At 46.1% G+C, this 23,950-nt stretch overlaps 1 protein-coding gene across 1 annotated transcript in view; it reads left to right on the top strand.

Moving 5' to 3' along the window:
- The window catches only part of LOC137431618 (uncharacterized), a 96,199-nt gene extending 74,817 nt beyond the window's left edge, over window positions 1–21,382 (top strand). The window contains exons 30-36 of the mRNA XM_068123141.2: window positions 151–370; window positions 499–566; window positions 749–910; window positions 7,913–14,008; window positions 17,384–17,652; window positions 17,784–17,949; window positions 19,757–21,382. Of these exons, the coding sequence (XP_067979242.2) occupies window positions 151–370; window positions 499–566; window positions 749–910; window positions 7,913–14,008; window positions 17,384–17,652; window positions 17,784–17,949; window positions 19,757–19,803 (7,028 nt within the window). The 3' untranslated portion in view covers window positions 19,804–21,382. The remainder of the gene's footprint in view (window positions 1–150; window positions 371–498; window positions 567–748; window positions 911–7,912; window positions 14,009–17,383; window positions 17,653–17,783; window positions 17,950–19,756) is intronic.
- The last annotated feature ends 2,568 nt before the right edge of the window (window positions 21,383–23,950 follow it).

The raw sequence follows: 23,950 nt of genomic DNA, 5'->3' as shown, positions 1-23,950 counted from the left end.
ATGTAGATTGTTCATTCCCAGATGTGCGCTAATCTATATACCCCAGTTGAGACAGCAGTATTAAATAAATGCTGGGTCTTTATTGGCTGATTCGATAGAAGGACTGAATTGAGATTACAGGTTTTACCTATGTTAATTTATTTTTTTTAGACAAAAAGGCCTTCTTCTTGCTAAGCACAGCTGGCTCTACTCCCCTCATGTATGAATTTGTGACTCCAACGGTGATGGAGCGCCGTTCCTGGTGGGATTGCATTGCCATGGCCTTGTCTCCTGCCAAGCAACTCTCTCGAACATCTCTCAATGTCTCACATGATCATTCGCAACTTCCTGTTGTCTCGCCTAGTCTATTTCCTCCACGCCCTGAGAATGGGTAAGCGGTTGACCACATTCAGGTTGAAGGCTCCCATGCTCTGGCCACCTCATTGTTGTTTGAATCTGATGATATGTTTGAACCTGATGATGTGAGATTCAACTCTTGATGCATGCATGCTTGTTCAGAGACAAAGATACCGAAGAAACAAATGAAAGAAAACTACCAGACAGTCAGTTTTTGGATTCTCAGATACGTGAGTGAAATGAACATGCAGAAAAGAATTGTTGTAATTGAAATGTTGAATTTGTTAATGCGTTTGGGTGGAGTCCTGTTATTTCACGATGACATTTGTACATGGTAATCTTTAACATATTTTGCAGTTCATTAATTATTCTCCCTCCTTTAACATCCTTTTGTTTTTATCCCACTGCACAGGTCCCACTTTCATCCACCCCCCTAACCCTCCTTCCCACTTGGCCCCAAAGTTCCTCTTTCCTCCCCGACCACCTTCTCCTCTGTTCCCTCGGACAGATAGTCCGTCCCTCCTTCTCCTCCTTGAAGAGGATGAATGGCTGATAAGTCGATCCATTGAAATAGGTGACCTTTTTTGTTTTTTCACTCATTTATGGAAAATTTCTTTTCGTCACGCATAGTCAATTTTGTGCTATGAGGAAATGTAAATAAATTGCACAAAGTCTATCTTTCAAAATAAAAGTAACTCTAACTTGTAAGCAATAATTTTTTGCCTGTGGTATTTGGGTATTTGCAAGCATTTTTATATTTGTGCATTATGTGGTACCTAGCCTGGTGTTGGCTTAGCGGTTAGGGTGCCGGCTTGGGATCCTAGGATCCTGGGTTCGAATCCCGATCGATCGCTGAATTAACGCCAGGGGGGTTGACTCAGCCTGTCATCCTTCCGAGGTCGGCAAATTGAGTACCAGCTTGCTGGGATGAATGATCCCGGTGTGTACCCCGATTTAGAATAGGTACACCGTATCCCTGCGCATCGTAAGAGGCGACCAAGGGTTGGCGTCAGGAAGGGCATCCGGCCATAAAATAAAACATTGCCTCAAACAGGGAACCCATGATTGTCATGGAGCCCGCAAGGCTAACCCCCGCTCTAGCGGGAAAAATGGCCTTAAAACGATCATTCATTCATTCATTCATTCATTGTGGTCCCTCTGTGCTGTCTTTCCCTCGTGGTCCCTCTGTGCTGTCTTTCCCTCGCGGTCCCTCTGTGCTGTCTTTCCCTCGCGGGGTCCCTCTGTGCTGTCTTTCCCTCGCGGTCCCTCTGTGCTGTCTTTCCCTCGCGGTCCCTCTGTGCTGTCTTTCCCTCGCGGTCCCCCCTTGCTGTCTTTCCCTCGCGGTCCCCCTGTGCTGTCTTTCCCTCGCGGTCCCTCTGTGCTGTCTTTCCCTCGCGGTCCCTCTGTGCTGTCTTTCCCTCGCGGTCCCTCTGTGCTGTCTTTCCCTCGCGGTCCCCCCTTGCTGTCTTTCCCTTGCGGTCCCCCTGTGCTGTCTTTCCCTCGCGGTCCCCCCTTGCTGTCTTTCCCTCGCGGTCCCCCTGTGCTGTCTTTCCCTCGCGGTCCCCCCTTGCTGTCTTTCCCTCGCGGTGCCCCTGTGCTGTCTTTCCCTTGCGGTCCCACTGTGCTGTCTTTCCCTCGCGGTCCCACTGTGCTGTCTTTCCCTCGCGGTTGTCAGCTCTTTCACGAGCCTCGATACAGTATTTTTTTTAAAAAGAAAAAAAAAAATTCATTTATGTGGTACTACAACATATTGATGTACTGTGTATTAAAAAGATAAACTTTCATTATTGTCTCGTATAAAACAATGTTAAAAGACCAATAGTCATGACTGAAATGACATTGTTTTGTCAACAAAATAACAACTATATCATGTATTTTTAACCATTCTAGAATGTACAAAAAAAAACAAGTCCCACCTTTTTGAAAATAATAAATATTTCAACAAAATGGGCGAGATATTTATAGTATCCTGGATTACCACATGATATATTGTTGGTCTCGATGTTGAATTGTTTTTGTTGACCATCAGTTTGTTTTATGGATATTTATTTATTTATTTATTTTTCACTGGAACATACTGTATTTGATTAAATGCTAGTTATCAATTATGTAAGAAACATTGCAAGTTTTGTTGACTTAAAAAACAACAAAAAAACAGACATGTATGCTTTTGGTAAATATTGCTGATGACCAAAGCCCATAATATTGCCTACGTCATACTGTTGTGAATTGCACTATTGCAATGGCTCACATTGCCACATAGTTCACCGGCACTTGTAGTGCTGCTGGCTTTAAGATTTTATGATATTTTCTTGCACAAACTGTAAGAAGGAATTATCACTTCAGGGATATACAGTTGTCATCACATGTTCATAAGATGTTGACAGCCTAACACCAAATTCCACACGTTGTTGGCGTACTGTGAGGTGTATTTGTCATACCAATTTGGTCTTCCGGACATATAATCTGTACATCTCATTGTGTGCCGTAGCCTGTTTTTTTCCTCTTTTTTTTGTGCTGGGTTTGTGTGTGCTTGTCCAGGCCTCATGCTCTTGCAGGCCTCGTTTTGATCTGTTGTTTCTTCCACTTCCTCTTTTGCTGATCATTCATTCCTGCTTGTTACTCCACTCCCCCACTGTCGGGTGTGTTGTCCTTTTCTCCTTTGCCATCTTCCTCTTCCATGAGCCTCCATTTTGCAGAAGAGAAAGGATGTCTTACCATATTTCAAAACCCTTGGCATTTATTTCTTCAATCCCCTCCTTGGGGGTGAGGGGTAAGGGAGTGTGGGGAAGCTTATTGGAGGGAACATCCTTTATTTGTTGTGCTTTATAATATTTGTGTATTTAGTGAACTTCCATTTTATTCACACAAATAAGTCATGTATCACTTTTTCCCCCTTTTTTTTTGGTATACAAGATCTAGGCTCGTGAAAGAGCTAACATTAATCACACAAAAAGTCAAACTGACACATAAAACATATAATAAGGGGAGCGGTAGACAAGATGGGGAGAGAGGGGGAAGGACAAACACAACATTTGAGAGCAGGGACATCAAGAGATCTGGGGGAGGGAGAGGGCTTGGGGGGAGGTGGGAGAGGTATAAAACATATGGACACTGCAAGGACTTCCAGGAAAGAAGTTGGTATTTCAAAAAAGTGGATCTGGGGTGAATTAGCAGGGGTAGAAAAGATCAAGGTTTTGGATGGGGGAAGATAAGAGATGGTGGTGAACAGCTGTTTTAAAGACCTGGAAGGAGAAGTGGGATTGAAGGGAGTGGGGGAGTTTGTTCCAGAGGTGGGAGAAAAGAGGAATGAAAGCGTGAAGGTGAGCAGAGAGCCTAGATTTTGGCAGTTTAACCATAAGAGGGTTGCTGGCAGATCTTTTGCGACCTGTAGGAATACTTGGGGGACAGCACAGAGAGAGCTGGGGGAGCAAGGCTGGAGAGAAGTCAGTAGAAGACAGAAAGACCACCAACCTGCCTGCGGTGAGTGAGTGAGAGGCCCTCGGAGTTAGCTTCATCGCGGGAGATTTCAATGATTCTGAAAGCTTTGGTTTCAACAGTGTGAAGCTGAGCTCGGTGTGAGGCAGGAGCACCGGCCCAGAGGGGAGAACAGTATTCCATTGAGCTGCGGATGAAAGCCTTGTATGTGGTGAGGAGCTCAGGTGTGCCAAGGAAGGACTTCACACGACGGAGGATGCCCAGTCGGCGACTAGCTTTGGAGGCCAGCTTGGAAATGTGGTTTTCCCAGGAAAGATCATGGCAGATAGTGAGACCCAAAAGCTTGAGCGACAGAACTTCTTGGAGAGGATTGTTGAGAAAGTAGATGGGAGGGTTGTGTTACGGGGTCCTCTGTGATCCCCTGGTCTCGGTAACCTCCAAACCCCGAGAGGAACCCCGGCAGAAAGATATATATGTTATTCCGTGTCACCTGGTGTTGGCTTAGCAGTTAAGGTGCTGGCTTGGGATCCTAGGATCCTGGGTTCGAATCCCGGTCGATCGCTGAATTAACACTAGGGGGGTTGACTCAGCCTGTCATCCTTCCGAGGTCGGCAAATTGAGTACCAGCTTGCTGGGATGAATGATCCCTGTGTGTACCCCGGCTTAGAATAGGTACACCGTATTCCTGCGCATCGTAAGAAGCGACCAAGGGTTGGCGTCAGGAAGGGCATCCGGCCATAAAAACATTTCCTCAAACAGGGAACCATGATTGTCATGGGGCCCGCAAGGCTAACCCCCACTCTAGTGGGGAAAAATGGCCTTAAGGGTGTAGTACTGGTGAACAGGTGATTTTTTTTATTTTTATTTTTAAGCTGAACAGTTTCCTTATAGTCTTATAAACAAGAATCATGCTATTGGAGGTCATAGAAGTACCCCTAAATATTGAAAAATTCAAATTTCAATTCAATCAATATAATATTTTGCATTTTGCATGCATGAAATTTGTTATAACTTTAATTTGCATCATTCCTTTGGGCTGAAATTTGGACAGGATATTCAGAATATCACTTCCTTTAAAATGATGAAGGCTTTTGTTTATAGGATTAGCTATTGTGGATTTATTGAAGGACAACCAAGTTTTATCTGGTAATTGGCATAATTAGCTAATTAGTGAACATTTGACATAATTTCACAAAATCCTCTCATCAGGTAGTAGAGTAACACATGTATAATACATGTACCAAGTTTTGTGTGAAAAGAATGATAGGTGACATAGAAGATAGAAGTAGAAATGTGTTCTTTGTTTTTCCTTGTTTTTTATTGACGGTCTAATTTATGCAAATTATATGCATGTAATATGACAAAGAAGCGTTGAAACTGGTCTGAGTTAAAGCCAAGATTATATCTTTCAAGAAAAACTGAAAATTAGATATTAACTTGACTTTGTTTTTGTGTAAAGGCCTCTCAAAGGTACCGATGTAGTTTTCTCAATTTTTCACCAGTACTACACCCTTAAAACGATCATTCATTCATTCATTCAATCAAACACTAATGAAACCATCCAGGAAACCACCAAAGGAAACAATCCAGATCAATAAGGAAACCACACCCTTGGTTGGCAATGAACAAATATTATATTAACAGCACATAAAAAGAACCATACAACAATGGGGGCAATCAGCCCTACAATCAAATCTTAAAATGGTAACCTAGCTCAAACTCACGGCACCCCAGGGACTTAAACCGAGCCCTTCTCAATGTCTCTGGAACACAATGGTGCTCCTGGCGAAGAGGCGATGGCGATGAGGCGGGTAAGGAGATGTAGGTAAGGCGGGGACCGTCACGTGGTCCCAGCCAACCCCAATTGGCGGTGGAAAGAGGAATCCCAAAGACGCTATCCCAAACGTGCACATACACCGTGCAGTTGTGAACCGCACCGTATTCTTCAAAGGCCGCGGTCACGCACACACATCCTCGGCAAACCACCGGAGGGCGGGACCAGCGGACGCGACTAACCAAGGGTCCGCGAACGACGCGCGAGGTCCCCGAAATGGCGGTCGGTTCTTCCTTGGGCTGCAGCCACTAGGCGAAGATTCTCCAGAATCTCCCACCTGTACCTGGCTTCGCAGGCTTTTCCCCGACACCCGCGATATCAACGATCGCACGAGATTCCTTTCCAAGACTCAAAGTTCCCTCTCCATGGATGCTCGACCACGCTGGGTGCAGAGCCGTTACCAAACGCCTCGTTTCACCTCCGCCTCACGCGCTCTTCCTCTTTGCTCCCTTTGTCTTCCGGGTCACGATCCGATTTCCGGCCACATTTTACCAGGAGCGCTTTTAAACCTTTTAACCACAATAACCCTTTCTGTTAAGCCACAATAAGCATAATATCTAGAACCAACAATGATAACAATAACAACCATAATTAGGGCCGAATCCGTAACAGTTGTCCAGTCGGTCTTTTCGGAGAGACATAGTAAGAGTGTGAGATTTGTCAGGATTGAAAGACGTGTTCCACTTGTTTGACCAGTCTGTGATTTTGTCCAGGTCTGCAGAGAGTGAGGAGGCTGCAGACTGCCCATCTGAGGGATGAGGAATGGAGCGGCAGAGAGTGGAGTCATCAGCAAAGATATAGAGAGGATTTTCCAGAGAGTCGGAGAGATCATTGATGAAGACCAGAAAAAAGCACAGGGCACAGAACACTGCATTGGGGAACTCCAGCCTGAACAGGAAGGGGAGATGAGAGAAATCCATTCCGGGCCACACGTTGACTATGACCAGAGAAGAAGTCCGTAAGAATTCACATACTTGTTCAAGTGTTCAAGATTCAATTCAAAATTCACATACTTATTCATCCACATTGTATGAACCCAATGGAGTCATCGCGATCATCTATTGGCTTATCAGTCACTGCACCTTCCGTCGACTTTCTCGTTATTATAAGTACTCACGGCACTTTCAATGGACTGAGAAACCAACTCATCTCAGCTCAACGAGTGGAGAGCATCTCACGTGTGACTGCCTTGCTTAGTTTGATGTACGACTAGCCGTGCTGGGAAGGCATTGGCAAACCACCCAGTATGACTCTTGGCAGCAGCACCAATGCTCTGTAAAGAGAGTATGGTATAGGTTTTATACCCAGAGGACCCAAAAGACCCATAACACGCCAAGGACTCAAAAGACCCAGTGGACCAAAAAGACAGAAAAAACCCCCGATGACTAAAAAGACAAAACCATACACATCCTGGCAAAGGTCTGCAATCTCTGATTGCTCTTTCTTGTTGTATTATTGTAAAATTTAACTTGAGATGCATATTATTGCAATGAAGTTGCACTTCCTCTCATTATCCTTAGTTACTCCCGCCAGGGAGTAATGCATTCACTTGTGTGTGTGTGTGTGTGTGTGTGTGTGTGTGTGTGTGTGTGTGTGTGTGTGTGTGTGTGTGTGTGTGTGTGTGTGTGTGTGTGTGTGTGTGTGTGTGTGTGTGTGTTCATGAACAAGATATCTGGAAAAGTTCTGAACGAATTTGGATGAAAGTTGGTGGGATGATTGCCCTTGGGATAAGGAAGAATTGATTCGTTTTGGTGAAGCTCAGGATATTATTCCCGATCCAGGAATTTTTTGAAGGATCAGTAATCGATTAATTATTTATTGATTCATAAATCAATTTTTTTAGGTGGGGGGATTAATGACTTATTTAATTAATTTCCTAAAAGTTACAGCTTCGGATGAAGCACTGGTAGTTTAAGTATGATATTAGCCAATTGATTAATTATTTTGTTATTGATTTTAATTGTGCAATCAATCAATTATTGTACACCTCTCCCTCCCAATACAGTCTCTATGAGCTGCACAGCGGTATTGCCGGGCGCCTGAGGTGCCCCGGCAAATCCGCGCTGGAGGATATTTAATTATTTTGCATGGGGGCGGTGTACTTTGAATGTATCTGTACTTGTTTCAGTAATTGGTTAATGACAGCGTGGTACTTATTGGTGTACACATAAGAATAAAAAGCAATTGTGTTTGGCCTGATCGATTTTTGTTTTCATTTTATTTGATTGTTTTTTTAATGTTTGGGAAGTTTTGATCAATCTTCATCAACTGTATTCCCCTTCCCTCCCAACTTCTCTTCCACAGTGAATGACATGGCATTAAACTGGCAATCTATCTTGCCAGCATTAGCTGTGAAAGTAGCCACAAATGCAGATCCTGGAAAACAGGGTGTGAGGGTGTGTGAGCCAGAAAGCAAGATACAGGGCATTAATGACAATCAAAGAAAGAGCAAGAGCAGTGAACTGTGTGATGTGGACAGGGACAGGCAGAAAGAGATTGTAAAAACTGGGAAAGAAACTGAAAAAGAAGAAAATCATATGAAAGAAGGGGCAATGGGGTGCAAGAGCACAATAGAGTCAGAAAACGACCAGTTGGAGGGTGAGGTGGGCAGCTTGATGGAGGCAGAGGACGGCAGACCTGATGGCGAGGCGGACGGTGGACCTGAGGGTGAGGTGGGCGACAGTCCTGAGGGCGAGGCGGGCGACGGTCCTGAGGGCGAGGCGGGCGACGGTCCTGCGGGCGAGGCAGGCGACGGTCCTGAGGGCGAGGCAGGCGACGGTCCTGAAGGCAAAGTGGGCGACGGTCCTGAGGGCAAGGAGGGCGACGGTCCTGAGGGCGAGGTGGGCGACGGTCCCGCGTGCGAGTTAAGCATGACAAGAAAGACCAAGGATTATTTTGAGAAAAATGAGAAACTGTTCGTAATTGTAAGAGAGGTGGAGGGAGGGAATGGAGATATTGTGAGGAATGTGATAGAAGAAGTGCAAAGGAACGTTACGTGTATGCAAGAAGATGGGGAACATACCAGAGGTATGGAATCAGATATTAAGGGTGCCAAGGACATGCATGGAAGAACAGCAGATACCAGGGTTATGGAGAGTGACCAGATGGATGTCAGCAATATGGAAGGAGGTGCACTGGATGCCGTGGACTTGGAGGCATATGTTATGAGCACCAGGCATTTGGAATTGGACGTTATTGACATACAGGGAGAGGCTGAGGCTGTGAGAGATTGCAGGTACATTGAAGGAGGCACAGTTGACACAATGGAAGTGGAAGAAGGTACAGAGGATGCTAGGGATACAGAGAGAGGTGCAGAGGATACCAGGCATTTTGAAGGACAGGCAGTGAGTGCCAAAGTAGAAAGAATGGCAGAGGAACTGAGACAGAAGGAGGAACTGGCAGAGGCAACAGTTAATACGAAGGCAACTGCATGGGAGACAGTTCAGACAGAAGTAGGGATAAAGGACACAATTAATGCTGAGGCTGTGGCAGCGTTAACAGATGAGGCAGATGCACTGGCCGAGCTTCCGGATCGGGCGGAGGAGCCGGCCGAGGTTCCGGTTCGGGTGGACACGCAAGCCGAGTTTCTGATTCGGGCAGATGCACCAGCCGAGCTTCTGGCACGGGAGGAGGTGCCAGCCGAACTTCCAGCTTGGATGCAGGTGCCGGACGAATTTTCAGCTCAGAGAGAGGAGCCGGACAAACCTTTGGCTCGGGCAGAAGAGCCGGATAAGCTTTCAGCTCGGGCGAAGGAGCCGGCTGAGCTTCCAGCTCGGGTGCAGGCTCCGGATGAACTTATGGTTCGAGTGGAGGAGCTGGCTGAGGTTCCAGTTCATGTGGAGGTGCCGGCCGAGATTCCGGTTCAGGGGGATGAGCCGGTTGAGGTTCTGGTTCGGGTGGACACGCAAGCCGAGTTTCTGATTCGGGCAGATGCACCAGCCGAGCCTCTGGCTCGGGAGGAGGTGCCAGCCGAACTTCCAGCTTGGATGCAGGTGCCGGACGAATTTTCAGCTCAGAGAGAGGAGCCGGACAAACTTTTGGCTCGGGCAGAAGAGCCGGATAAGCTTTCAGCTCGGGCGAATGAGCCGGCTGAGCTTCCAGCTCGGGTGCAGGCTCTGGATGAACTTTCAGCTCGGGTGGAGGAGCCGGACGAGCTTTGGGCTCAGGTGAAAAAGCCGGACGCAGGTGCGGCTCAGGTGGAGGTGCCGGCTGATCTTCCTGCTCGGGTGGATGCGCAGGCCGATCTTCCGGCTCAGGTGGACACGCAGGCCGATCTTCTGGCAGGGGCGAACGCGCAGGCCGATCTTCCGGCACGGTCGGACGTACAGGCCGATGTTCCGGCCCTGGCAAATGCGCAGGCCAATCTTCCGGCCCGGGCAGATGCGCAGGCCCACCATCCTGCCCAGGCGGATGCGAAGGCCGATCTTCCGGCCCGGTCGGACGCGCAGACAGATCTTTCGGCCCGGGTGGACACGCATACCAATCTGCCATCTTGGGCAGACGTGCAGGCCGATCTTCCACCTCGGGCGGAGGAGCAGGCCGAGCTTCCAGCTCGGGCGGCGGAGCAGGCCGAACTTCGGGCTGTGGCAGAGCTTACAGCTCGGGTGGAGGCATCGGCCGAGCTTCCGGCTCAGGTAGAGGTGTCGGCCAGGCTTCCGGTTCTAGCGGAGGGGCCGGACGAGCTTCTGGTTCGGTTGGAGGGGTCAACCGGGCTTCCAGTTCTGGCGGAGATGTCTACTGGGGGACCGGTTCGGGCGGAGGGGCAGATGGATTGTCCAGTTCGGGCGAAGGCGCTGGCGGGTGATCCAGTTCAGGCAGAAGGCCCAGCTTGGGTAGATGCATCGGCCGGCAGCCAAGCGGGATTGCCAGGGGGCCTGGCACAGGTGAATGCACCTGAATCTGGACAGAATGTTGGGATGACCACAAAAGAAATGCAGATAAAGGGGTTCTCTGATGAAGCATCTCCTGTGGTGTTTGATGGAAGTGCAAAAAGAGTGAAAAAAGGGGATAGAGCTGTTGGAAAGATAGATGAAAACATTGAATTGGAATGTGGAATTAAAAAGCGAGAACGAAGGACCAAGAAAGAACGAAAGGGCAAGCGAGAACGAAAGACTAAGAAAGAGAGAAAGACCACTAACTTGGTCGAAATTGATTGTCAGCATAATATTGGGAAAAAGGATCGAGCAGGAAAAAGACAAGAAAGTAAGTCTGAGGAATATTTTTCTGATAACTATCCTTCAAAGAATAATGATGAAGAATGTACTTTTTTAAAGGATAAACCAATTGGAAAAGCATTGCCAGAAACATTAATGGAAAAAACTTTAAAAAAGATTGAGACACTCGACATGGCATGGGACAATGACACACAAGAGATGGACAAAGACGTTGACACCCGAAAAATTGCTGAACCAGTGTTGCAGAAGCCTGTAAATCGTAAACATATGCAAAATAATCAGAAATTTTCGTCAGCGTTGGAAGCTGATGAGGCGGGCCCAGCACAGGAGGATGATGGAGTCAGTTTGCATAAGTCTGAGGATGAAGAAGATGCTTGGAAGTGTGAAGCTGAGGCAGAGGATACGGATTGTGCCAGGATGCGGGAGGCAGAGCATGCCAAGAAAGCAACCACATGGGAGGCTAATGATGTGGGTGGTGGTGCTGGAACATGGGAGTGCAACAATGCAGACTGCATCGGGAAGTGGTTGGTCAAGGATACGGACGGCATTGTGACACGGTATGGCACCACGATGTGTGAGGTTGAGGATGTAGACGGTGTTATGACGCGGGAGGCCAAGAATGCGGATGGCGTCATGAAGCGGGAGGTTGAGAATGTGGACGTCGTTGCGACGCGGGAGGTTGAGGATTCAGATGGCATCACAACACTGGAGGTCGAGGATGCAGACGGAGTCACCATGAGAGAGCTCGAGGAGGTGGACGGCTTCCCAACACAGGAGGTCAAGGATGAAGACGGCGTCGAGATGCGTAAGATCAAGGATGCGGATGGCATTATGACACAGGAGGTCGAGCATGTGGATGACATTGCGACGCAGTTGGTCAAGGATGTGGAAGGTGTCACGATGCGGAGAGTCGGGGAAGGTATCAGCATCGCAACACGGGCGGTTGAGGATGCAGACTGCATCATGACACGTGAGGTCGAGGATGTGGACTGCATCGCGACACGGGAGGTGGAGGATGCAGACAGCGTCAGGACACGGGAGGTGGAGGATGCGGACATCGTCACGACACGGGAGGTCGATGATGCGGACGGCGTCATGACACGGGAGGGCAAGGATGCGGATGGCATCGCGACACGGGAGGTGGAGGATGCGGACAGCATCACGACACGGGCGGTGGAGGATGCGGACAGCGTCGTGACACGGGAGGTTGAGGATGCGGATGGCATCGTGACACAGGAGGTGGAGGATGCGGACAGCATCACGACACGGGAGGTCGATGATGTGGACGGAATCGTGACACGGGAGGTCGAGGATGCGGATGACGTCGCGACACGGGAGGTCGAGGATGCGGACGGCGTCGCGACATGGGAGGTCGAGGATGCGGACGGCGTCGCGACATGGGAGGTCGAGGATGCGGACGGCGTCGCGACATGGGAGGTCCAGGATGTGAACAGCGTCGCGACAATGGAGGTTGAGGATGCGGACGGCATCGCAACACGGGAGGTTGAGGATGCGGATGGCATCACGACACCGGAGATCGAGGATGTGGACGGCATCGCAACACAAGAGTTTGAGGATGTGAACGGCGTCGCGATATGGGAGGTCGAGGATGTGGACTGCATCGCAACACGGGAGGTTGAGGATGCGGATGGCGTTGCGACACTGGAGGTTGAAGAGGTGGACTGCGTCGCAACACTGGAGGTTGAAGAGGTGGACTGCGTCGCAACACAGGAGGTCAAGGATGTGGACGGTATCGCAACACGGGAGATTGAGGATGTGGACAGCGTCGCGACATGGGAGGGCGAAGATGCAGACAGTATCAGGACACTGAATGTAAAGGATGAGGACGGCATCGCAAAGCGGAAAGTTGAGGGTGCGGACGGCGTGGATGCAGATGGCACCAGGACCCAGGAGGCAGAGGATCTGGGTGGTGCCACGACAGCAATAGCCGAGGATGAAGAAGGAGGCAATACCATGCCACCCAATTCAGGGGATGAGGATGGTGCCACGATGCCCAAAGATGAGGATGGTTCCACAATGCTGGGATCCAAGGTTGACAGTGGTTCCACGATGGAGATAACCAAGGATGACGAAGACACCATGACTTTGCCAGTAGAGAATGAGGATGACGTGCATGTAACAGTGCTCGGAGATGCGGATGCGGATGAGGCTGGTGCCAATACAGTGGAAACCAAGGATGTGGATGACCCCAGTCCATGGGCGGCCAAAGATGTGGACAGCGCCGGTACGTTGGCAGCTGAAGATGCGGACTACATCGGTACGCGGGAGACTAAGGATGCGGACGGTACCGGCGTGCTGGGTACTGAGGGTGAGGGTGGCACTGCTTTGATAGGAATCGAGGATGACGATGAGGAATGTTCTGTGACACCACGAGCAGAGGATAACAATGAGGAGGGTGAAGTGACACCGAGAGCTGAGGATAAGGATGCACATGGTGCCCTGATGTTGAGAGCTGTAGATGTGGAAGGTGCCTGGGCCCCAGAGCCCAAGGAAGTGGGGGGTGTCCTGTCCATGGAGCCTGAGGATGAGTTTTCTGTGCCATCGGAAATTAGGGAATGCATACGTGCCCGGGAAGCATGGAATGATGAGGGTTCTTGGCCTCTGGAAGCTGAGGTAGTGAAGGGGATTGAGATCCGGGAAACCAAGGATGTGGATGGTGCTAAGGATCTGGATGATTGCAGGTGCCAGAGTGCCAAAGATGTTGAGGTGCGTTTGGCTGGGGCATGGGCCATCGAATGTTCCAATGGCACCAATTTTCTGGAGGTTTCTGATGATGATGAACATGATGATGATGATGAACATGATGATGATGATGGGTTAGGAGCTCAGCGTGAGGATATCATCTGGACTCGAGAGGATGTGAATAGGGCAGCCCTAGATGTTTATGAGGACGAGAATAAGACAGAAGTCAGGATATGGCAGGCTGAGGTCATTCGGATGCGGGATAACAAGGGATTGGCTCATTTTCAGACAACGAATGAAGGAGCATTCAAGAAGGGGAGAGAAACATTTCAAGAGGAAGAGCAACAACCAAGGGCAGATAATAAAATGGACTTGTTGGAAGATGAAAAACTTGGAGATCAAGAGCAAAAAGCCAAATATTTACATGCTTTAGAGGGAATAGATGTTGATCCAAGAATCCTCGAGCAAAAATGCAGTGATCCTCAACTGCTGGCACAAGGTTCTTGGGAAGTAGCGGCACATGGTGAGTAAAAACTTTGTTCTTGTTGGATTTTGTTCTTGCAATGTTTTATAATTCCACAGCATACAATGTTCTGTAATTTACCGGCACAAATATACTTTGGCCATTTCCACCGAAATGCACTTGAAACGATTGAGGATTTCATGATCCATCTGGATAAAGTTTAAAGGGGAATACCAGGCTAATTTTGATTGTAAACTCATTATTGCCCTCATTTAAGTGTTTGCTCGTTTGCCAGTACCAGATTTTATGCTGGATCCTTGGGATGAGTTATTTGAGCAGGTAGCTCATGATGCCGGGATTTAAGGTTCAAATGATGCCATACCCTGTTGATTTCTGTTGTCTTTCAATGCCATTGTAATTCATCAAAGGTATTGCTGTCTCTAAATGTTCTTGTCCTGTGTGTGAAATGTGTACAATCTCCCCCATGTGCACCTTAGGCATTTTAGGATAAAAGTTACTTGCTGATAGAAATAAAGCATGTGTTACCTTGCTGGTTGGAATACAATGATGTATTTTTACCTCTGCAACTGAAGGTGAATGGATGTTATGTTTACACCCTTGTCTGTTTGTTTGTCTGATTGTTTGTTTGTGAACAGGATATGTCAAAACGTTGTGTATGGATTTGGACAGAATTTTGTGTAGAGATTGGGTATGAGACACGGGCGAAATGATTAGATTTTGATGAAGATCCAGATCTGTGGCTGGATCCGAGAATTATTTAAGTGCTTTGTATACAAGGTCGAGGCTCGTGAAAGAGCTAACATCAATGACAAAAAAAAAAAAAACGGACACACAAAACATACAATAAAGGGAGTGGGAGACAAGATGGGGGGAGAGCGGGAAGCACACAAGTACAACAGGAGAGGACAGGGACAGCGGAAGATCTGTGGGAGGGGGAGGGCTTGGGGGGAGGAGGCATGGGAGGAGGAGGCATGGGAAGGCGGAGGGGGGGGGGGGGTGAGAAAGGTATAAAACACATGGACACTGCCACAGATCCCACGGTGCGTTTTGCAAAGAGGATTTGGGGTGAATTAACGGGGGTAGAAGAGATCAAGGTTTTGGATGGGGGAAGATAAGAGATGGTGGTGAATAGCTGTTTTAAAGACCTGGAGGGAGGAGTGGGATTGAAGAGAGTGAGGGAGTTTGTTCCAGAGGCGGGAGTAAAGAGGAATGAAAGAGTGAAGGTGAGCAGAGAGTCTTGATTTTGGCAATTTTACCATCAGGGGTTGCTGGCAGATCTTGTGCGACCTGTAGGAATATTTGGGGGACAGAGCACAGATAGAGCTGGGGGATCAAGGCCGGAGAGGAGTCGGTAGAAGACAGAAAGACCACCTACCTGCCTGCGGCGAGTGAGTGAAAGGCCCTCGGAGTTAGCTTCATCACGGGAGATTCCAATGATTCTGAAATAGAAGTGAAATAGAAGACATTTTGTCACAATCTTGCACTGTAACATATCCTTTGAGCCATAGACATAGTTCAAGGCAAAGGCACACATTTCCTTTCAGCAGCCAGCCATTACTCTCAGTTCATCGCTACAACAAACATAAATGTTGATGATATAAACAAACCACTTTCTGCAACCGAGAGTGTCAAAAAAACTGGGTCAGAGAGGAATTGCGCTGACAAGGAGGTGCTGACACGCATTGTGTGAGTCGTTTTTGTGATGTCCATTCAATCCATCTCGACCTTCTGCGATTCAAGAGGAATGGCCGCAAATTACTTCTGTTCTCTCTCTTAAATTTCCCTCGTGTCGTCCACAGAGAGTGGCCTTTGGTCTTGTGAAGGGTGAGTTCCATTGGAAAAAAACCTTGGTCAGATTTCAAATTCCTACTTTAAACTACAAGAAGACCACAACAGTGGCACATTTGATTTCCCAGCAAAGTATGCTACCCGCAGCCACATGCTGCATACGACAGCTGAAGAAGAGGAGTTCTCCATTGGCTGATGTCTATTTGATTTCATTGCTGCTCACTTTTGTCAACCACACTTGGCAAGTACGCCAAATGCCCCTCAAAATGAAATGGGTAAGGTCTTAGTCATGGAATGAACTGGAATAGCAGGCTGAGAATGTCAGTGCTAGTGATGATGGAAGAATGCCTCTTCCCTCTAGCGCTGAAGACATTACATAATCTTTTTTGTTCCTTCTTTCTTTTCTCTAAGTTGTTCTCTAACTTCAACTTTGTTCTTTGTTCTCTATTTCTCAAAGTTCTATAAGTTCTCTCTTTGTTGGATAACAATCACAATGTTTTGTTTGGTAAAAAGTTTAAAGTTATTTAAAAAATTAACCCTCTTTGCGTCTTTGAAGATAAATCAGTGACAGACAGATGGGGGTTGCAGGTTTTTTCCATACGAAGTTGAGGTTCGTGGAATAGAACTATAACACCGAACAGAACGGAGTGGAAGGAGGGAAAGCACACTGTGAGAATGAGAGAGTAAGGGAGGAAGAAGAAGAGGGAAGAAAGACACAGCGTGGGAAAACAAGCTCAAGACCAGCTGAAGCTGAAGCATTAAGGGGCTGAAAGAACAGGCTGGGAAAATCAGGGATTAAAGAGCAATGGAAGAAATAAATTGAGAGAGGGGAGAACATACAATATCCAGAAAAGGAAGGGGGGGGGGGGGCTTGGGAAGGGTTAATGAGGGTATAAAATACCAGGTGTAGGGATGATTGAAACGAAAATGTAATGCTGATATAATTGTTTGTCTTTCATCCTGTTTGAAAGTATAATTATTTGCCAATGTTTCTGGTAAGAAATCTCGGTTAAACTTACCCGAGTCAGACATAATACCCAATTCCTTTTGAGAGGGAATCCCTAGTTTTGGTTACTGTGTGTGTCCAGGGGTTTGCAAGTACATGAAGGTTGACGAACCCTGGCCTAGAGGTCTGTGCACTCACCTTTGAACTATCTGGTGTGGATTCAAATCTCAACCCAGCTATAAACGGTCACCCTGCATGGCGTTTTGCACCCAGGGAAATGCAATGTGCACCGACGTCCATCAAATCTCGACCCAGCTAAAAGCGGGAGGACCCATCTGCCAGCATTGGCCGTTGGTGGACATTAAAGATCCCACGGTGCGTTTTGCAAAGAGGAGGGCGAATTATCGCCGGCTCCATGAAGATTTTCAAATTCCTCCTTTAACCTACATATGGGGCACTGCACCAGCGGCACAGCACCATTCCCAGCAGTGATGTAAACAATTAGCCATGCATTGCACACGAAAATACGATAGGTTTTGAGAAAATGGACGATTCCGTTTGTTTACCCTACTTTAAATAGGAAATAATGTTGTTGTCCCCATACTATATCCTCGTTATTTTACTCCAGTTGCAAGTACTCTTATCATAGAGCTGTCTCCACACCCTTGCCACTCCCCCAGGTGGTCAAGCGGATGGAATGTCTGGTTTTACAGATATTATGGAGTCGGGTAAAAACTGGGAGGTTCTCGCACCAAACTCGAGTTCATGCCAACCTCAGTCGATGCCTCCACTTTCTTCCCCATTCAACCATTCAGTGAAAAGTTTTCTGAGGTCTGTGGACTACTCGGCAACTATTTTGGGATCTGATCAATCCAGTGAAGTGTTCATGCCCATGCAGAAAATAACGCAGGATTTTCACGAGATCCTCAGTATTTTGTGTAAACTAAAGGTAACTTTTTCGGTTGATTTCTCCCACTCTTAATTAATTATTTATTTATTTTGCTTTTTCCATTGTGTCACTTTTGCTGTGCAATGAATTTTCGCTTTTTATTGCCTTCCCAACCCCCTGCCATTCCACAGAGTGATTTCCATATCATTCGAGAAAGACTGGATGCCACCATTCCACCACCTCCCCCTTCCCATGCGCCACCACCACCACCTCCTCAGCACCCACCCCCTCCTCTCCCTCACTCATCTCCCTACTCTCCCACAAATTCTGTCTTCCCCGATAGCAACATCAGTGCAGGTACAGAAGATTGTGTTCAAGGGGGAAGGAAGTGGGAGTTTCTGATTGCTTGACTCTTGCTAAATTAATGTATGAGGGCCATACCAAAAGTAATGAGCATGTTTATTGCACAGTAAAACAAAGATACATGTAAGAAAACTGATATTGTCCATAGTAACTGGACATACCACATTACTTTTCGACAAAATCTCCTGAACGATCCACGCATTTCTGCTAGCGCTGCACGAGCTTTTAAATCCTCCTGCGGTAGAAGTTTATTCCAACACTTCGCAACCAGCTACGCACCGCTGTCTGTACTGCATTGTTCTTTTCATAGTGCTGGCTGCTCATGTGATCTTTCAAGGCCTGAACAGATCTTTCAAGGGATGAGTGGGCCAATTCCAGACTGTATTGGGGCTGGGGAAGCACTTCCCAGCCATTCTTTGAGATCTCCAATGTCAGACATATGCAGTGTGAGGTCTAACGTTGTTGTGTTGAAAGATGACACCTTTTTTCATCGGACACTTTTCCTGAAGTGCACGTTTCAGTTTCTTGAGATTCTGAATGTCTCGAGCCACGTTGATGGTTTCCCTTTTGGGCAGGAACTTTTGTATGTGTCCCTTGGCATCCCAGAAGACGGTTCCAATAGCTTTGGCAGCAGAGGGTACTCTTTTGGGCTTCTTTTTTGGAGATGTGGAGTGATGCCATGCTTTGCTGCTTGGTTTCTGGGTTGAAATGGTGGAACTATCCAGGAATGGAACAAAATTTCATCTGAACAAAAAAAAACCCCAACGGGAACAAACTTTCATCACCAGTCACGATACGTAACAGGAAGTAATCGCCCTCGTCAGTATGTCATTGAAGCAACTGTGATGACACATTCATGCGTGTGTACTGTGTATTTGTTTTCTTCCCTAGGCAAACGGGGACCTCAACAGGAGCAAACGTTCCGATATCCAAGGTTGCCATCATGTCCTGTATGGACGGCATGGTGTCCTGTGTGATGCTGTGCTGCAATCTCCTTAACTGTCACCCTTCGGTCCTCGATGATGAGCGCATCAACTTTCTGCTCGTTGCATTTCGTCGTGGTGCTTCTCACCCGCCCACAGCGGGTCTGATTGGCGATGTCCGCGTTTCCATCTTTGAAGTGTTTCACCCACCTTCTGACACTGTTAGCGCCCATGCAGGCATCTCTGTACACCTGATCTACAGTCGGCCGCAGATATCTGCAACTGAGTCGTTCTCCTGCACGAGGAATTTAATCACTGCATGCTTGTGAAATGATGTCATTGACAGCCATTTTGTCACAGTGGATTGTGGGAATACCAATGGTGTGCATGCACCGAGCCTGTGTTTATATTGGAGTGGATAGATGGATATCTGTCACTAATAACTCGTGTTCCACTCTATTCGGCACAAGCATGTGGAATCCACTGATGCGCATGACTTTTGGTATGGCCCTTGTATGTTTAAAGAAATGATGTCATATTGTCAAAAGGTGAAGAATGAAAGTGAATGAATGAATGATCGTTTTGAGGCCATTTTCCCCGCTGGAGCGGGGGTTAGCCTTGCGGGCCCCATGACGATCATGGTTCCCTGTTTGAGGCAATGTTTTTATGGTCGGATGCCCTTCCTGACGCCAACCCTTAGTCGCCTCTTACGATGCACAGGGATACGGTGTACCTATTGTGAGGAATGAAAGTGTGAAAGACAAATAGCAAAACTCGAAAAAGATGGTGTTAAAAGGTTGTTTTTTTTTAACATATGATGTTTTGATCACAGGGATGTTTTCAGGATCGATTTCCCTCCTCCCTTGTTTTCTCTCCAGGGGAACAAGATGATTGTGATGATCAACCTTTCTCCACGAAATCTTGACCTAAACTACTCCGTCACCTCCTACCTTCCCTCATTAGTGTCATTGAAGTAGATGCTGTATCCATGCACAATCTGTATTACTTCGCCTTCCTCTCCCATTCTCACTGTTGTGATAATTTTGCATTTGTTTCCATATATGTTGGATTTCTTCTTCTTCTTCTTCTTCTTCTTGTAATACTCCTTTTTGGCACTAAGTTTCCTTTTGCTTGCGCAGCATTGGTCTCTAATGAAGGCACATATGATGATACACTGTCATTCCTTTTACCCACTACCCCATCCCCAGTAACAACCATCTTGTATGATATTCATTTACCTCTTCCCACTGCTATATTTATCCCGACTTAATGAATTCTCATTTTCTAATAGAGAGCGAACGAAAGAATAACATCGGTTTTTGAATCCTCCCCTATTTCTTTCATTTGCCCCGGAAGCTCTTGCTGCCAGCTTGTGCAATTCCTATGCGATATTATATCCCATAGTGTTGTTATAGGTCATATCTCATCAAATACATAATAATCTGTTACCATTCAAGTAAGCTTTCATAAAACTGCTCTAATTTTGTCCTATTAAATTTCTATAATTTATATTATTTGAATTCTCAAAGTTTTTACATAGGACGCGTATAAAGTTATTTTGAAAACGCTAACCTTGCTGTTTCGCATTTTAATCGGAGCGACCCCCACTCATGTCGCATCCTGAAACACGATGCACCCCGTTCTCGCACTTTTTCTCATTAAATACATAATTTATTTCAATTTTTTTGAATTTCTAAGGAAAGGTAAAACAGCTTTTTGTAATGATAATAATAATAATTAATGTCGTTTAAAACGACAGATTATGTGGAGTTGGTGTAAGAAATAAGCTAATGGGTGACGCGGCTACTGTTTTAAGATGTTTGATATTATTGTTATTAAAATGTTATTTTTCTCATCGTGTGCTATTTGCCATTAAGCTGGGTGATTTGTATCTACAGCTGTCATGTTACACTGCTGCAATCAACGTATGCCAAAACATTGCCATATATTGATCGTTCTGGCACAGGAAGTGCCAAATGTTTATCGTTCTTTTTTTTTACTATGCAATTCTATCTATGAATGCTCCGTTTCCTCTTTTTGTAACTCTCGCCTCCCTGTTTCTCCGGGGGAGGCACAGCTACCAGCCTTAAACGTATCGCAACGTCCAAGCTCGGTCCAAACACGCTGCTTCAGCCTCTCAGGAGACAACTGAAAACGCGATTTATATTCCTGGATGAGGGACCTTGATGGAGTTTCTCCAGGCATCCTGACACTCTGGGTTTTCATTGCTGCTGCAACGACCAACAAACGTCCGTGGCACATTCTTGACGAATTCCTTTAAGGACAGTACTCTGCACTGTGGACATCGATGGTGGGTTTTTTTTTTTTTTTTTAAATAAAGTGGACAGTGAAAAGAAATTTTGTACAAATTGTGAAGGAGTTTTCCACCATCCATGTTCTGAACATATAACCCACAGGTCCCCCTCCTCACCCACCCCTCCTCCATTTGAGGCACATGAAGATTTCCATAGCAGCACTCAATAAATCGTCAGGATTTCAAAAACCCTCTGCCTCTAACTTGGTTGTGTTTTTCGGGAAAAATAAATTAAATTCCAGGTGACTGCACTGAAATATTGATTTGCTATAATGATTTAATCTCGCTACTTGGCTAGCAGGATGGCCTAGAGGTATGCAGACTCGTTTTCTGACCTGTCTAGCCTGGATTTGAATTGCAGCCAAGCTATAAACAATGCATGTGCCGTCCCTCAGATAAACGTTAATCCAGGTATCCTGTCTGCCAGCATTATTTGGTGGACATTAGAGTCCATGGTGTCCTTCGTGAAGAGCAGGCGACCTGTAATCGCCGGCACCCTGCCCAAATTCGAGGCACTGTATTGGCAACACAGCTGCACCCCTCTCCCCCCATGAAATGATGCTACTTGCAGCTGTGTTGCTAGGATGTGGAAGAAGAAGAAGAATATCTCACTCTAAGATCGATCAGCTTTTTGTTTCCATATTGCCATTGCTGTTTGTTATTAGTCCCATACCCGGAGTGGAGTCTATGTTTGCTCTGCGTCTGTCTGTCTGTCCGTCCCACCTATGGTTTTCTGCACTTTTTTCCCATGCCCTTCAGCATATTGAACTGAAACTTGGTACATAGCTTTATTATGGTAAGTTAAAGAATATGTTTGAGTTTCGGGGCATTTCATCAATTATTTTAAATTTGTTTAAAAAAAAAAAAAAATTCATTGGCACCTGAAGGGGATATGTTTTGCAAAGCAATTATCGCTCTTATTTGCTATTGCCCCTTATTTTATTACTTCAGCCTCTGGCCCAAATATTATCTCATCATTACCTTCGCCAAAAAGGGTGGGTGGAGGTTGTTTTCAACCCTGTTTGTCTGTGAGCCGGATATCTCAAAACGTTATGGACCGATTCAGACGAAACTCGGTGGACCGATTGGGTGTGTGACGAGGACGAATTTATTTGGTTTTGGAGAAGATCCGGATCCCAATATTAGAATTTTAAAAATGATTATTCACAATTGCGATGGGGCCATAAACGACGTACAGCATGATATTTCAAACTGTTGTGGACGGATTATGACAAAACTTGGTGTATGAGTTCGGGTGGTGACAAGAACAAGCGATTCGATTTTGGTTTCGGTCCGAATGCAGATCAGGCACATCAGTGGATACAAAACGTAAACTGTTCAGCCTGGCGGTGGTATGCTCTCTACCGAGTGCCGTTCTGGTTTCAAATAATGACTTGTTTAATTCCGTAAATCGGAGGATAGATTGGAATCGGATTCTAGATAACAGGATAGATCGGAGATTGAGTGTTTACATTTGAATCAGCTCATCTGGGTTTGATTCCTGACCAAACTATAAATTGTCATCTTGGTGCTTCACTAGAAGGGTTTTGCATCAATGAGTAAGCCGACTGTTCCATCGATTAGTATTTGATTGAGGACCCACCATACCTGTTCAAAAGAGTATGCCTCTTTGTTGGTAGCCTGGCCAACTTAAATGCCCGCACAGATTGAGGGTTGCTTCAGTAGCACCCTGTGATTGAGCAGTAGCCTGGTGTTGGCTTAATGGTTAAGGTGGCTGGCTTAAGACCTTTGTGTCTTATGTTTGAGCCCCTGTCATGCCGTTGAATTAACACCAAGTGGGTTGACTCGGCCTGTCATCCTTCCGAGGCTTAATGCCCCCAATTTTTCCCATCTTGTGCGATCGTCTGCATAAAGTTTTTAGTTTCGCCCCGAATTGTTGTAAAACTTGTAACTTGGTCTGTCTGTGGCCACCTCTACATATATTTTCCCTTTTTTTTTTTTTTTTCTCTGCAACCACTGGTCTAATCGATGCAAAACTTTAAGCATAGTTGGGACTCCCCATGGATATTTTATTAATCACTCTGACGTCATAGGTCACATGGTATGGCAGCCATATTGGATTAAAGGAAAAAATTGGACATTTCAGAAACTGCTCAATTAACAAATTTGAAACTTGTCATATGTCATCAACTAACTACCCATGAGTTATATAGGGTGATAACGATGATGTCATCGTTGAAGTGGTATTCCAGGCATAATTGGTTGAATTGAAATCCTTTTCCGAAAACTCTGAAACTTCATATATCTGATCGATGACCCGAAGTGAGTGAACATTAAATTTATGACGTCACCGGTCACATGGTTTGGTGGCCATATTGGATTGAAAATAATAACGTTTAAAAATATTTTCCAGAACCGCTTAACAGATCAATACAAAACTTCATACATAGGATCATCTAGTCGCATGGAATATAGCTTGATTTTTTTTTCATATTCATTTTCATTGATGCAATAAGGCCTTAATGTGAACAAAAATAGATATATATCTTAATAATCAATAATATATGCTATTCTTTTCACACCGTAAGACACATTGGAGCTGCCAAGGCAGTTTCATTGGCTGAGGAGAACAATTCTCGACGAGTCACCACTCCGACGCAGGATACTCGAATGGCTTATTAGCCAGACTACGGATTTTTATGTTAAGAAAATAGGCCTTTTATGTTTTGAAAAGCGGAATTTTTTTTTTTTTTATGTGAAAAAATCCCGAAATATTTTTTTCCCCCGTTTTATTCAT

The sequence above is a fragment of the Myxine glutinosa genome, chromosome 7 (assembly GCF_964187855.1).
Source record: "Myxine glutinosa chromosome 7, kmMyxGlut1.1, whole genome shotgun sequence".
Taxonomy (NCBI): Eukaryota; Metazoa; Chordata; class Myxini; order Myxiniformes; family Myxinidae; genus Myxine; species Myxine glutinosa.
Note: the sequence above shows the minus strand (reverse complement) of the source record. Positions and strands in the feature narration are given on the sequence as shown.